The 15,774-nt window shown below is 49.5% G+C and overlaps 1 protein-coding gene across 2 annotated transcripts; it reads left to right on the top strand.

Annotated features, from left to right (window-relative positions):
• The first annotated feature begins 584 nt into the window (after window positions 1-584).
• RFC2 (replication factor C subunit 2) lies at window positions 585-15,430 on the top strand. Of its 2 annotated transcripts, XM_061401873.1 has the most exons (11): window positions 585-1,509; window positions 4,080-4,149; window positions 5,653-5,694; window positions 6,002-6,108; window positions 8,806-8,907; window positions 10,146-10,246; window positions 11,041-11,198; window positions 11,453-11,518; window positions 11,764-11,844; window positions 13,581-13,694; window positions 14,430-15,430. In XM_061401873.1, the coding sequence occupies exons 1-11, from the start codon at window positions 1,403-1,405 to the stop codon at window positions 14,538-14,540; spliced, it is 1,059 nt and encodes a 352-aa protein (XP_061257857.1). In that variant the 5' UTR covers window positions 585-1,402; the 3' UTR covers window positions 14,541-15,430. The 2 variants fall into 2 exon arrangements, with proteins under 2 accessions (XP_061257857.1, XP_061257859.1); XM_061401875.1 differs by lacking the exons at window positions 585-1,509; window positions 5,653-5,694; window positions 6,002-6,108.
• The last annotated feature ends 344 nt before the right edge of the window (window positions 15,431-15,774 follow it).

Below are 15,774 nucleotides of genomic sequence, written 5' to 3' on the forward strand. Positions count from 1 at the left end.
GCTTTTGAACTGTGGTGTTGGAGAAGACTCTTGAGAGTCCCTTGGACTGCAAGGAGATCCAACCAGTCCATTCTGAAGGAGATCAGCCCTGGGTGTTCTTTGGAAGGAATGATGGGAAAGCTGAAACTCCAGTAGTTTGGCCACCTCGTGAGAAGAGTTGACTCATTGGAAAAGACTCTGATGCTGGGAGGGATTGGGGCAGGAGGAGAAGGGGACGACAGAGGATGAGATGGCTGGATGGCATCACTGACTCAATGGACGTGAGTCTGAGTGAACTCCGGGAGTTGGTGATGGACAGGGAGGCCTGGCGTGCTGCGATTCATGGAGTTGCAAAGAGTCGGACACGACTGAGCGACTGATCTGATCTGATCTGATCTGAAGTGCAATAAAACAGAATTTTATACAAATTCTTTTGGAAACATGGTGGGTTGGCTCCACCACGTACAACCTCATGATACCGGACAAATTAATCATTCTCAAGCCTGTTTCTTGTAAAACGAGGATACTGTAAGCACCCACTTTGGGACTAGTACATAACAGTAAATATAATGCATAATAGAGGACAGCAAACAGAGTCACTACTCGTTATTTTTATTATTTGTCATTATTATGACAATTAGGCTATGGGAGGAAAGATTAGTTCAACAGGTAGAAAACCAGCCCAAAAGAATGCTCAAAGCACTTGTGAATATGCAGTACCTATTTTTCTGGAATGAAATTAAGTCACATTTTACCGAGGCACAGTTTCTTCCCGGCAAAATGAGAGTATGTCCCATGTTGTAGCATTGTGAGAATTTCCTGATAGTAAACAAGTTCCAGAGTGCAGGAGCCCACCCAATGGAAGCTGGTGTTCCGCTAGGGGAGTTCTGGGCAGTCGGGAAAACTGGCCAAGGGCACGTCCCAGCTCCGGCCTTCCCCCTTCCAAGGCCGCAGGACGTCAGCCCCTGTGCGTGTTCGCTGTCGGGTCCTGGGTTTGGCCGGAAGGTCCAGAGGCCCCGGCTCCTACCCGCACCAGGCAGGATGCTCCTACCCCTCCAGGCCTGCCCGGCGCGAGGCCCCATCTCAGCACAGCGCTTCCCGACGCGCCACGCGGAGAGGGCCTCCCAGACAAATCAAAGACGAAAACCAACCAACGTCCCTTCCCGGAGCGACCAGCGATCTCGAAAAGCCGCGCAGTCGGGTCTCGCCTTCCTCTTAGTCAGGAGGCCGGACGCCAGGTCTCCCTTAGCAACTGCGGCCAATAGCAACGGGTGCCAGCCCGGGCAGTCCCTCTGCGCAGGCGCGGAGAGGGGACGGCCCCACGGCTTCCGCTCGCGCCCAGCGTCCTTCGGAAATAGGGGCGGGGACTGCGTGATGGCGTCACGGGCGGGGGTCCCCGGTGGCGGGAAAAGGCGGCGCGAGAATGGAGGCGCAGGACAGCGGTGGTGGTACTGGCGAGTGCGGGGCCCAGGACGCTGCTCCAGGCCCCAGCAAGGCCCCCGGCAGCGCCGGCCACTACGAGCTGCCGTGGTGAGGACCCAGGCCATCCACGATGGGGCCCCTGGACGTGTGGGTGGGCGAGCGGCGGGCCGTGTGTCCCAGGGTGGCGCAGAGGCGGGAGTTCATTCACCTGAGCAGAGCAGGAGGTCCCGGGGTCGTGGTGGGTTATTATTTGAAGGCGGCAAGAGTTGTGGGTCGCTGAGCCCATCTGGGGTGCAGAGTGGCCAGCCTGGACTCTGGAAGCGGCGTTTTGATCACCACAGTGCTCGCTGAAAACAGCTACCCCTTGCCACCACCCACTCTTGCACAGGCGCTCTGCCAGCTGGGACTCTGATGATCACAGAGCGAAAAGTGTCGGACGCAGGTTCGGAATCGGGGATGGTGTTGCAGAAGGCACCGGCCTGTTCTCCGCGGCTTGCTCACTTTAAATAGCAACATCCTGGGGACCTGGGAGGAAATGGTGACGTGGGGAGTCACCCGCCCCTGGCGCAGGTGTGGGGCAGGCTCTCTGCTGGTGTCCCGCTCCCTGTGCGCACCTCTCACAGTTCTCGCCACTGGGCGTCGTAATGCTTTCCTCCCTGCCTCCGCTGTGTATTCCCATCCCTCCAGCCCACCCCACTTGTGAGTGAGAACAGATATCTAAATAAAGGGCAGTATAACTTATTGGAATATATACGCTGCACCGCGCCGTCCCCCAGCCACTGGAGATGATGCTAGTCCGAACTGAGATGGATTTTAAGTGTACAGCATACACCGGATTTCAAGGACTTTTTTTTTTTTTAATCTCAGTAATTTTGATTACATGTTGAAAATGATAATACTTTGAATGTATTAGGTTCTCTAAATTATGTTAGTAAAATTAAGCTCATCCAATTTTACCTTTTTAAATGTGGCTACGAGAAAGTGTAAAATGACGTATGTGGTTTGCCTTATAAATTTCAGGCACAATCCTATTTTAGATGCTTAAAGATACTTCAGTGTGCAAAGCAAACTGTGTTGCCACAGAGCTCACATTTGATAGAGAAAGACAACAAAGTGAAAAATCAACGAGTAGACATATAGTACATTTGATACTGGGAAAGATTGAGGGCAAGAGGAGAAGGGGGCGACTGGATGTGATGGTTGGATGGTATCACCCACTCAGTGGACATGAGTTTGAGCAAATGCAGGGAGACAGTGAAGGACAGGGAAGCCTGGCGTGCTGCAGTGCTTGGGGTTGCAGAGTCAGATCTGACTCAGAGACTGAACAGCAACAGTATTTGATGGTGACAGGCTCTGTGGAGCAAATAGCTGTGGAGGTAAGGGAAGGCCTGTGATGAGATGATATTTGAGTAAAGACCTGAATTTAGGGAGTAAGCCATTTGGCCGTGCAGAGAGAGAGCTTTCAGGCAGGGGAACCAGCTGAGAAGTCCCTTGAGGAGGAGTATGTTTGCCTTGTTCAAAGTCTAGCTCAAATTTCAGCTCCAGACATCCCCAGGTGACAATTCTTCCTTCCCCGGGCTTCCGCAGCACGTGGTTTATATAAACAGCTTAGCTTTGTCATAGAATTTGCTAAGCTGTATCTCCCCTCTAGTGGGAAAGCCCTTGATGGCAAGAACCGTGTCTTGTTCATCTCTGCACCTTCTACTTTTCTCCTCCTGAGAGTTCTAAATCCTTCTACGGCACTTGGTACCTGGAGGAGGGCTGTATGTGAAGAAAAATGAGTAGGACCAAGCATGCTCTCATCTGCTGACCTTGGAGGAGAGCTCTCCCTTTATTTTCTGCAGTATGTGGCAAACAAGCTTCTTTGCGTCCTGCTGCTTTTGGGGCAAGACCAGTACCTGGAGTGGGTACCAGCTCAGAGTAAATCAGGGAGTATGGTAAAGGACAGAGGAAATCCTGATGGTCAAATCCCAGCAAGTCTACTTCCATTTCTGTTCTCAGAGCTGAAGAAAATAATTTTTCTCTCATCACATAGCTTGCTTGTTAATTAAAAGAGAGAAGTATTAGGAATTCTCTGGCAGTCCAGCAGTCTTAAGCTTCCAGTGCAGGGGATGAGAGTTTGATCCCTGATCGGGGAACTAAGATCCCACAAGCCACGTGGTACAGCCAAAAGCAAATTAATTTTTTAAGAAAGAGAAGTGTTGTCCTCAGGCCACCAGCCTGTCCAGTCTGCCTGTGGTCTCTGTCTAGCCGGCCCTGCTGGGCCCCTGGCATGCTTCTGAGGACACTGGCAGGTGAGGGGTGAGACGGGGGCTCGGCTGCTTCGGTGTCTGTCAGAGCAAGTGATGTCAGTGCCACACGCACTGGCCTTCTGTTGTGACAGGAAGGCTGTGATGCCACAGCGTCATGTTGCTCCAGATGGCCGGCTCTGGCCCTCCTCCAGCAGCAACAGGTGTTTCTCTGCTGTGACGGGTTTGAAGCCTTTGGTACACGATTCACATGCACTGGACTTTTCAAACAGCACTCGAACACCTCTTTAAAACCTGCAACCATTTGCTATATATTTACTGAAAGTATATCATCTCTGACAAAGCTCCCAGCATCGCCCTTTTGTGCTTTCTTTTTGGGTAGCGTGAAAATAGCCTCGTCAACATCTTTCTGCATTTTCTTAAAAACAGGGTTGAAAAATACAGACCAGTAAAGTTGAATGAAATTGTCGGGAATGAAGACACCGTGAGCCGGCTGGAGGTGAGTGAGTTTTTAAGGTGATTGATTTTTGTTTGTATTTTTTGGCTGTGCCATGCAGCCTGTGGGATTTCAGCTCCCCAACCAGGGATGGAACTCCTAAACCCTGCATTGGAAGCGTGGAGTCTTAACCAAGGAAGTCCCTGAAAGATGATCTTAAACATCTCATTACTGTGGCTTTGATAAGCTCAAGGCATTTGGAGGAAGATAGCCACGAATCTAGAAGAATTAAGGGAATAGGAGATACTCAGTTTGGAGAGAAACTTAGGAGCTGGAGTGGGTAACTTCAGATGTTTGAAGGGCTGGCTTGTTAGAGAGGATTTACCAGATTGTTTTGTATTCTTCAGAAGCATCAGTGGCAAACTTTCTGTAAAGGCCAGTGAATAGGTATTTTAGACTTTGAAACCATATAAAGTCTTTGTCGAATATTCTGTTTTTTTTTTTTTTTTAAGTTTTTTAAAAACTGTTTTATTTCTTTATTTTTGGCTGTGCTGGGTCTGTGCTGCTGTGCTGGGCCTTTTTCTAGTTGCAGCGAGCGGGGGCTACTCTCTTACTGCAGACTGGGGGCTCTAGGGCACTCGGGTTTCAGCAGTTGTGGCTCACCGGGTTGGTTGCCCCATGGCATGTGGGATCTTCCCGGAGCAGGGATTGAACCCATGTCTGCTACGTTGGCAGCCAGATTCTTAACCACTGGACCACCAAGGAGGTCCAAATATTCTTTATTTTTTAAACAAGCCTTTAAAAATGTGAAAACCATTTTTAGCTAGGGGGCTTATAAAAATAGGCCCCAGATTGGGTTATCCCCACTCCCCCGCACCGCCCCGCCACCTTCCCTTCCACCATAGCTTGGCCAGCCCTGCCTGAAGGAACTAATTAACAAGGTAACAGGCTTCAGGGTGACACGTGTAGAGGACAAGCAGAAATGTTCAGGCGTAGAGCGAGCTTTGAATTTCCAGCCCGAGAGGTCTTTAGGTGGAGTCTAGAAACCCAGCTATTTGAGATATGACAGAGGGGGTCTCCGCTGTCGTTGGGGCTTAGACGTCAGTGGCTACCAAGGTATTTATTTTACAGACTTATTCATCTGCAGATGTTTGAGTATCTTCTCTGGGCCAGATGCGATGTGGTTTTGGGAACTGTTTATATCCTGGTGAGCAGAATAGAACTGATGCCGAGTCTGTATGAGACTCACAGACTCACCAGGGCAGCGTTAACGGCAACAGGCCATGTGATCAACGCTCAGTTAGGGGAAGTCCAGGGGCCGTGGGCGTACATGGGAGGAGTTCAGGAAAGAGTTAGCCTGATTACAGTGCCTTAAGCCCCAAGTGGAAGAAGTGACCAAAGCTAAGTGATTGGAAGTCAGACCTGGCAGGGCAGGGAGTGGAGAAAGGAGAGGAGGCTGGAATGGCATGTGCAGAGACCCCGAAGTGAGAGAGCTTGTGTGGCTGGGGGGCCCTGACCGGTCAAGTTGGCAGGTGAACCAGTTTTCACAAGCGTTTCTTCCCTCAGGTCTTTGCAAGGGAAGGGAACGTGCCCAACATCATTATCGCTGTGAGTACCAGGTCCTGGCCCTGTGCCACGTCCTGGAGTCTGGGTTTCGCCCCCCTCTTAGGTACATTCTTGTGCACAGAGCTTCCTCCTCAAGGAGGCTCATGATCACAGAGCCCAGACCACTCCCCTCGACCATGGGAGAGGGTTCCCTCCCAACCTGCGGGCTGGTTGCTGTGGAGATTGGCTGCAGATTGGGGTGAGGACAGTTCTAGAGGGGGTGAGCGGGTACAGTGGTGAGCAGTAAAGAGGGAGTTTGGTTACCTTCATTCTGTTGGCTCAAAGCACTTACTGGAGACCTCATTGCTAGGGCCCCCCGGGAACCGGCAAGACCACCAGCATCCTGTGTTTGGCACGAGCCCTGCTGGGCCCGGCCCTCAAGGATGCGGTTTTGGAGCTCAATGCCTCAAACGACAGGTACGCCTTGGAAGTTAGGCCTGAAGGGTAGCGCATGTTGTACATTTTGGGTTGTCATAGAAACAGCTATTTTTCAGATCTCTGTAGCATGTAGAGCTTGTCTCGCCAGCTTTGTGTTTTCCTTTAATCTTTCCAACAAAAGAGAACCAGGATTGCTGGCTTGGTGATGTGACATCATAGGCACTTGACTTACTGCTTTAGTTCTTTTTTAAGGGAGATTTTAAAAATTGGTTTTAATTGTGCTAAAATACACATTACATGAAACTTGCCATCTTAAAAAAAAAAGTTAACCACCTTAACCATTTAAAAAAATATATTTATTTATTTGGCTGTGCTGGGTCTTCGTGGCGGCACGCAGGGTACTTTACTTGCAGCATGTGGGATCTAGTTCCCTATTGTTCAGTCGCTCAGTCGTGTCCGAATCTTTGCAACCCCGTGGATTGCAGCACGCCTGTCTTTTACCATCTCCTGAAGCTTGCTCAAACTCATGTCCGTTGACTCGGTGATGCCATCCAGCCACCTCATCCTCTGTCGTCCCCTTCTCCTCCTGACTTCACAGTCTTCAGTAGTTCCCTGACCAGGGATCAAACCCAGGCCCCCTGCATTGGGAGCTTGAGCCTTAGCCACCAGACCACCAGGGAAGCCTCCCTGGTTTACTTGGGAGCTTGAGTCTTAACCACCAGACCACCAGGGAAGTCTCCGCGATTTACTGTTTAGATACGGGATAGTTGAGGATTATGAAATGAGGACCTGTTGAATAAAATGTCTGCAGAGCCTGCCTTTGGCTGTCCCCTTGAGGACGTGGCTTTTCACTCTGCAGTGTTTTCTGGTTTGGATGACGTGTATGGACTTGAGACAGGCTCTAAGTGCAGCTCACTGTTCATCCGGCATCAGGAGCACACCTGCAGTTGAGCCTTTTGTAAATGCCAGTTCCAGGTAGCAGATACGAATTGATTCAAGCTTACCATTACCTCCTTTTCTTCACACCCATATATCATCAAACTCACTAGTTTTGAAAACTTTGGTGGCTCTTAATTTTGTTGAAGAGAGGATAGCCCATAATTGCAAATATATGTAATTTTAGATTTAATAGAGTGATGAGTACCATGGGTTTTTTTTTTTGTTCCTTTATCATCTATTTCCTTTCAAGTCACCTTGTCAAACACACCTGCCTTCAGCTTTTGATCGCTTACAGACTGTATGTAAACGTGGGTGTTCAAACCTCATCAAAGATGAATGAATACTGTCAAATGCTCTTTTAGCAAAACGGGATGGTCTGTGTTCTTGTTACAAGACCTTGGGGAGCTAAGTCCTTCCTGTTGAGTGACTAACTGGATGAAAATATGTTCAGGTTTTGTCCTTAGAAATATGTTCACTCCTTGATTCTTTTTTTAAAATTAATTAATTTGTTTGGATGCACCGAGTCTCAGTTGTGGCACATGAAATCTTTAGTTACGGCATGTGGGATCCCGTTCCCCGACCAGGGACTGAACCCAGGCCCCTGCATTGGCAGCCCGGCATCTTAGCCACTGGACCACCAGGGAAGTCCCACTCCTCGATTCTTAAGTTTGAGAAAATTCATGGGGGATTTTGGCATCCAAAGACTCTTAAACCCTGAAATTTTGTCCGTGTGATCAATTTCACCCTCATCATCAAAGTCTAGAATCCTGTTTCCCTGCTTCATTTTCTGACTTGTCTAATAATGATGAAACATCTTCCTCTGCCACTTCTCTGTGGCATTATGGGTAGAAAATGGAAAATTTTGAATTTTCCACTGTGGTCAATGAGAGTTTTCAGGTGGTGTATCTGAACTACTTTTGTATCTTCTAGAAAGATAATGTAGAACCTCACAAAACAATAAGAAACTGAGGGATGGGGCAGTAGTTAGTAACAGTTTTTCCCCCTCAATATTGCAGTATTCTAAGCACTTCCATCATCATTTCATTTTCTTATTATTTTAGTCTTTTGTGGCATAGTTGGGAATTATTGATGAGTAATGATGAAACCAGTCCACTCTAAAGGAGATCAGCCCCGGGTGTTCTTTGGAAGGAATGATGCTAAAGCTGAAACTCCAGTACTTTGGCCACCTCATGCAAAGAGTTGACTCATTGGAAAAGACTCTGATGCTGGGAGGGATTGGGGGCAAGAGGAGAAGGGGACGACAGAGGATGAGATGGCTGGATGGCATCACTGACTCGATGGACGTGAGTCTCAGTGAACTCTGGGAGTTGGTGATGGACAGGGAGGCCTGGCGTGCTGCGATTCATGGGGTCGCAAAGAGTCGGACACGACTGAGCGACTGAACTGAACTGAACTGAATGATGCGACAGTTACTGGGATGATGAAATAGCAAATGTTTCCAGGTGCAGTATGGGAGTGTAAGACTATGGAGACCCCCAAAATATATCTTAGACTGTAAAAGGGTCCAGTGGGTCCCCCATATGATAATTGCAAGATAAAATGAGTTTCATTCCGTTTTTCAAAAAGAAGTAAATTTTTTTTCCCTTTGTTCTTCTGAAAACCTCCAAGAAGGGATAAAAGTAATGAAATGTCAGTCCTTATAAATAATGAGAGTTGCCCCAAAAAAGAGACTTAAAAACAAAATTGGGTCCATGGTGGTGTTCTGAGGGTTGAAAGTCCCCCATAAAGGTAACTGAATTGGTCTCAGTGACAATAACCTGTGGCTCATCGTTCCAGAGGCATCGATGTTGTGAGGAACAAAATCAAAATGTTTGCCCAGCAGAAAGTCACCCTGCCCAAAGGACGGCACAAGATCATCATCCTGGATGAAGCAGACAGGTAGGGGGCCTCGCCGAGAACCCGTCACCTTGATCCCCAAGTTTCCTGCCTGGATTTACTAACTTAGGAGGGAAAAGCTCATGCCTTTGCACTTCTGTGGTAGATTTGCTCATCACATCTTGAAACGTGTTTCCATAGGGGCCTGAGCCTTAAACCTGATCTTAATTAAGTAACTTACAAACATCCAAGACAGTTCATTTGTTTGTTCTAGCATCACTGACATGCGTAATTTAAATGATTTTTTTTTAAATCGTGGTGGAATACACCTAACAGAAAAGTTACCATTTCCAGTCCTTTAAAGTACACCATTAGTGACACTGAGTGGGCTTTCCTGATACATCAGTTGGTAAAGAATCCGTCTGCAGTACAGGATACCCTGGTTCGATCCCTGGGGTGGGAAGATCCCCTGGAGAAGGGATGGGCTACCCACCCCAGTATTCTGGCCTGGAGAATTTCATGGACTGTGTGTCCATGGGGTTGCAGAGAGACTGATGCGACTTTGACTTTCAGTGACATTGAGCATTGAGGGTAGTTACAGTGTTGTGCACGCATTACCAGGATAAATGAAAAACTGTCAAGTGACATTTAGAAAAATAACAGAGTTCATGTTCTTTGAAGAAATTTTAGAAGATATGAGTACAATCTTGCTTTATTTCATCGACAGTTTTTCTACACTATGCGTTTTTATATAATTGGGATGATAATAGTATAATTTTTATATCCTGGCTTTTTCTTATAAAAAGTAGAGTTCCATGTGGTTATAATCTTGTTGTCAGCATAGTTTTTAATTGCTGTTTTCTGTTCCATCCTGGGGCTGCATCTTAGCCATTTTCCGTAACATTAGCCATTTTACTGTAACGCTTTTATAGCAGTAACATCTATCCAGCACTTACATGTCTCCGTTTGCATCTTGGCGGGTTCTCTGCTGAACACTGTGTGTGTTATTGTCTTGTTTGTCATACCAACACTCTGAGGTGGGCAGTAGCATTGTCTTCTTATGGGCGATGACACTGAGACTCAGATAATTAGCCCCAAAGTCCCCACACGAGCGGATGAAGGAGCTTCAGGGCGGTCCCAGGCAGCCTGTGCTCTGTCTGTGTACAACCAGCGGGCGTGAGACCCACACGGGGTCCCGGAGGGAGACTGAGCATGCTCAGTTAGGAGAGCTGGCTTCCCAGGGTCCTTTGGAGGGGATCTGGGTCTCAGCTGCAGACCTCCCCTTGTGTTCTTCTTCTCAGCATGACTGATGGAGCCCAGCAAGCCTTGAGGAGGACCATGGAAATCTACTCCAAGACGACCCGCTTTGCTCTCGCTTGTAACGCTTCAGATAAAATCATAGGTGAGGGTCAGCTGTGCATGGCTCGGGGTCCTCGTGGCGCTCACATGGGCTCTTTAGCAGCAGAAGAGAAGGTGTGGTACCAGATGGGGAGGTTTGGAGAGTGGAGACGGGTGAGGTTTGTGGAAGATTTTACGTACGAGGGTCAGAGGTGGACTGTACTGTGACCTCGGGGTGGTCAAAGGGTTTGCCTGGGCAGGCCAGAACATTTTGAGGAAAGCCATTGGGCCAGCAGAACAGGATGGATCAGAGAGAGAAACCCACCCGGGGCTTGGCGATCATGCAGTCACCGTTGTCACAGTCTGAACAGCGTTCAGGGACAGCTCCCAGAATTCCGCATTCGTCCGCATGGTGGTTTTCACATGCGTCTGAGTCTCCCAGGGAAGCTTAAAGAAGCCAGGCAGGTGCCCCATTCTCACCCTCGCCTGGCTGGGTGGTGACCTGCCCAGGAGGGCCCACACACACAGTGTACACGGTGGTTCCGGATCCCAGCTGGGCCGGCAGTGACCCTCTTGTGGGCTGTGATGCACGCGTGTCTCTATCCTCGAAGATCTTTTCCGCTTCTGGGAAAGGTCAGCCAAGCTCAGCCCAGGCAGTGCAGGCTGGGGCCTTTATTGGTTGATGATTGAAGTCGAGCCCTGATGGCTGGGTTCCCCTTAAGCACCTGCTGGGTAGGGGGGAGTGCTGCCCACGTGGCTGGGCCACGGGCATCGTGCGGCTCATTCCCCGTAACTAAAGGACTGACAGGGTCCGGCTGTGCGTTGCCCCGGAGCCTGACTCTCTTCCCGCCGGTCCAGAGCCCATTCAGTCCCGGTGCGCCGTCCTCCGCTACACGAAGCTGACCGACACGCAGATTCTTGCCAGGCTCCTGAGCGTCATCGAGAAGGAGAAGGTCCAGTACACGGACGACGGCCTGGAAGCCATCATCTTCACCGCCCAGGGCGACATGAGGCAGGTGCGTGCGGCTGCCGCCCTGGCTTCCCGGACTGGCCACACCCCTCGCTTTATAGGGAGAAGGAGGCGACTGCTGCATGGGGATGAACATAGCCAAACCAGGGGATGTTGACCCGACACCCTGGTGGTGGGGTTGCCTCGGGCCTCGGGGGAGTGGGCCTGCAAGGAACGGGTTAAACGCGGACTCCCAAGAGGAGGGGGTGCGGCCGGCAGAGACGGAATAATCTCCCTGGCCGTGTTTCTGCTCCTCGGCAGGCGTTGAACAACTTGCAGTCTACTTACTCGGGATTTGGCTTCATCAACAGTGAGAATGTGTTCAAGGTAAGAGCCGGCGTGGCCATCACAGTCGACAGGGCAGCATTTACCTGCCAGGGCCGCTGGAACTGCTCAGCTTTCACTTGGGTTGCGAGAGAGACAGTCCCACACCTGGTTCTGCTTGCTGGAGACACGCAGACAGCAAATGAAGACCTTGGTTACCTAGGGTGCCCAGACATGGATCTAGCAGGGCTCCCCCTTGGATGGGCCCTGTCCACCCCTGATGGGCCATCTCTTTCTGGTTTGGGCAGGTCTGTGATGAGCCCCACCCCTTGCTGGTAAAGGAAATGATCCAGCATTGTGTGAGCGCCGACATCGACGAGGCCTACAAGGTTGGTCTCGCCCTTTCTTGACTCGGGGGAAACCTCTGGCTCCTTGAGAAGGGCAGAGGGGGTGCTCCCTGGGCTGGGCACTTTACTCCATCTCATTCTAAACTGGTGCTAGGAGTTGAGCATCCTCTAACCGATCCTAACTGATGCTAAGAGTTGGGTACCCTCTACAGTTGAGAAATCTGGCTCAGAAGCTAGACTCCTTACTGTAATCACATAGCTTAAAAGTAATCAACTTGGAAGTCAGCATCATGCATTTCTACTCTAATTAGATTTTCTATAAGAGGGATTTGTCCACCAAGGACGTGAGGAAAGAACAGCCCAACTCCTTGCCTATTTTTTTCTTTTTAATATTTGTTTATTTGGCTGCATAGGGTCTTAGTTGTGACACACAGGCTTAGTTGCTCCGAGGTATGTGGGATCTTAGTTCCTTGACCAAGGGTCAAACCCACATCCTTTGCATTGCAAGGTGGATTCTTAGCACTGAACCACCAGGGAAGTCCCCAATTCCTTGCTTTGTGGAGAAGCCATCTTTCTCTCAGTGGAGGGGAGCTGTGAAGAGCCTGGGAATGGACATCCAGGGACCCAGGCCTGGTCCTGTGAGCCGATTCCAGAGGTCATCATTGAGGTTCCTGTGGCCCTCAAGTCCACATGGGGGCCGTGGTGTGATCTGAGGCCATTGGTCTGATGGCAGCCGGGTTCCTTCTTCCTACTGCCACCAAACCAGGATAGAAACTGACTGGGTTTAGGACAAGGCTAGACCTCAGTGGCCAAAAATTCACCTGCCATTGCAGGGACGTGGGTTCTACCCCTGGGTTGGGAAGATTCCCCTGGAGGAGGAAACGGCAACCCACTCCAGCATTCTTGCGTGGAGAATCCCCAGGGACAGAGGAGCCTGGCGGGCTACAGTCCATGTGGTCACAGAGTTGGACACGACTGAGTGACTAAGCACACACACACGCAGACCTCATGAAACTGGAGCACAAGGCTGGGAGACTGAGGCAGACTCCCAGGCACTGAAGGGAGCCGTCAGATTTATGGGCGCAGAGCTTCCCCAGCCCCTGAATGCACCCCAGGGAGCCAAGGAAACTGACTCCAGACCCTGCTACTGGGTGGGATGGGGTTGGGGTTGGAACTGGGGCCTGGGGTTGAGAAGGCAGGAGGCTGTGACCTCTGTCGTCATCTCTGCCCTGGTCAGGATTTGTTCAGGCCTAATTGTGCCGTGAGTGTGTGTCACAAGTGACAACTCAGCACAGCAGTCACTCCAGGGTGCTTACTGGGATGATTAATAAGGCGTTTTAAGAGCCTTGGAGGGAGGGGACGTATGTATACTTATGGCTGATTCTCAGTGTTGTATGGCAGAAACCAACAGAATACGGTAAAGCAACTGTCCTGCAATTTAAAAAATAGTAAACACAGGAAAGAAAAAATAAAAGAGCCTTGGATTAAGACATTTCAGGGCACAGTGGTGGACTCGTCTTGCAGTATAGTCGAGAACATTTGCAGTGTTCTGTCTGCCTGCTGGGAACATGGATCACCCCCACCCTCCAAGACCTAAAGGGCATGGACCTTGAGCCGGGTTGCCCCGTGGGGCCGATTCCCAGAAGCGCCTGTGCTGTCTCGGGTGGTCTGCCCACTCCCAGCCGTGTGACGGGCCGACCCTGGTTTGGGTTGAGCCGCACCCGCCGTATCCTTGTCGTCAGCAGTTGCACAGCCTCCGTGTCTTTTCTTTTGTCCAGATCCTTGCTCACCTGTGGCATCTTGGCTATTCCCCAGAAGACATCATCGGCAACATTTTTCGAGTGTGTAAAACCTTCCAGATGGCAGAATACTTGAAACTGGAGTTTATCAAGGTCAGTGAGAGTAGAGCAATGCCTCTCTCCCCAGGAATGTGGGCCACGCTGAGGCTGTTTCACTCACAGGCCAGGTGCCTGGAAGATGCTCAGTCAATGGCAGGTTGTCCCAGGGGCTAGGGGCTTGTTTACGCCAATCCTGCCAGGCAGTGACCTGATGTTCCCTGGGATGGCTGTGTTCATGAGAGAGGTATTTATTTACTTGTCATATAAGTGAGATTAATTGAGATGTAATTTAAATAAGAGTAAAATTCAACCTCTTGGGTGAATTCTGTTGACAAATGCAGTCTGGCTTTTTTTTTTTTTTTCATTTTCTTAGTGGCACCCGTCAAAGAGCTTCCCAGGTGACTCAGTAGTAAAGAATCTGTCTGTCAATGCAGGAGACACAGATTTGATCCCTGGGTAGGGAAGATCTCCTGGAGGAGTAAATGGCAACCCATTCCAGTATTCTTGCCTAGATAATCCCATGGACAAAAGAGCCTGGCTGGCCACAGTCCATAGAGTTGCAAAGAGTCAGATATGACTGAGCGACTGAGCACGCATGCACTCATTAAAGAACTATCAGTATTCTTTTTAGGAAACAAGATGAACTTTTCAGAGTTCATTTTCCAGCTGGAGTTTGAGTTCCCTGCATCAATTTTGAGCAAACCTTTGGTTCAGATGTTCAGGTTTTAAGAATTAAGACTCTTCCCTCACTTATTAACCAGATTTAAGTTGGATTTTTTCCCCCCCCAGGAAATTGGATACACGCATATGAAAATAGCGGAAGGTGTGAACTCCCTTCTGCAGATGGCAGGGCTCCTGGCCAGGCTGTGTCAGAAGACAATGGCCCCAGTGGCCAGTTAGAGCAGAAGCCTCTCTTGCTGGGTTACGAGAGTCCTTACTGCTGAGAGTCACAGCCTTTGGTTTGGAAAAAGTGATGCCCTGGACCGACCCTGGAGCGCATCTTCCTGGTCTTCACCTTGCTTCCAGCACATCTCCCCTGCTCGTGGAGTGTTCAGACTCACCCTCAGACTCACGATGGGGTGAGAGGGTGGGAAGAGACCCTCTAGGACATGGCCTCCGGTCTGTGCTTGTGTTGGCATTTTGCTAATAAAACCTTACAGTTTTGTGGCAGAAAGGTGGCAGTGCCAGGCCACAGGGAAAACCAGCTTCCTATCTCCCACATATACCCCTAGCGTCTGCAGGTAGAGAGGTGTTCTGATAATAGATTGGACAGGCTAATCTCAGTTTTTCTAGAAGCCATAACGACAATCCCACAGGGTGAGGCAGAGTTTGCTGTAACTTATCAGCCTCTCAGAACAGCCCGGGGCCCTGAGCCCTTCATAAAGGGCTTGGCAAGAATCACCCAGGAGGGCTTCTCTGCCGGTCCAGTGGTGGAGACTTTGCACTTACACCGCAGGGGGCACAGATTTGATCCCTGATCGGGGAGCTAAGATCCAGCATGCTTTGAGGGGCAGCCAGAAAGTTTTTTAAAATAAATAAATAAATTGAAAAAAGTCACCGAGGAGCACAGTACAGATAGACCCAGAGCAACCTCCCTCTAGGTCACCTTTTCTGTGTAGCCGGGTGTATCTGTTGCTTTAGAATTTCCCAGTGAATGTTGTAGAAATGCTTTGTTTGTTGGCAAAATGCTGTTTTTTTTCCCCATGTTTAAAAATTATGGAAAATAATCATTATAGATAATACAGAGAATGATACGGTGAACTTTCACATAACTCATTTTAACAATTTTATCAACACATTCCCGTCTTGTTCTTTCTATATTCCCGCCCAGCAACCCTATTCCCAGATTGTTCTGAAGCAATCCCTCGGTGGGGTTAGACACGCGTCAAGACCACGTTGCTGAATGGTCACAGGAAAGTCTCCAAGGTCACTGGCTCTTTGGGTTAGGGTTTTGATTAAGAGGGGGGGTGGAAATTAAGGTCCTCAAAAACTGCAAGCAGGAATTTTACAAAATGCTTCAGCACATCTCAATCTTATTTATTATTATGAATTTTTTGGCTGCACCGCATGGCTTGCAGGATCTTAGTTCCCTGATCAAGGATTGAACCCAGGCCCCTGCAGGGAAAACGCTGAC

Source organism: Bos javanicus, chromosome 25 (genome assembly GCF_032452875.1).
Source record: "Bos javanicus breed banteng chromosome 25, ARS-OSU_banteng_1.0, whole genome shotgun sequence".
In the NCBI taxonomy this organism is placed as follows: Eukaryota; Metazoa; Chordata; class Mammalia; order Artiodactyla; family Bovidae; genus Bos; species Bos javanicus.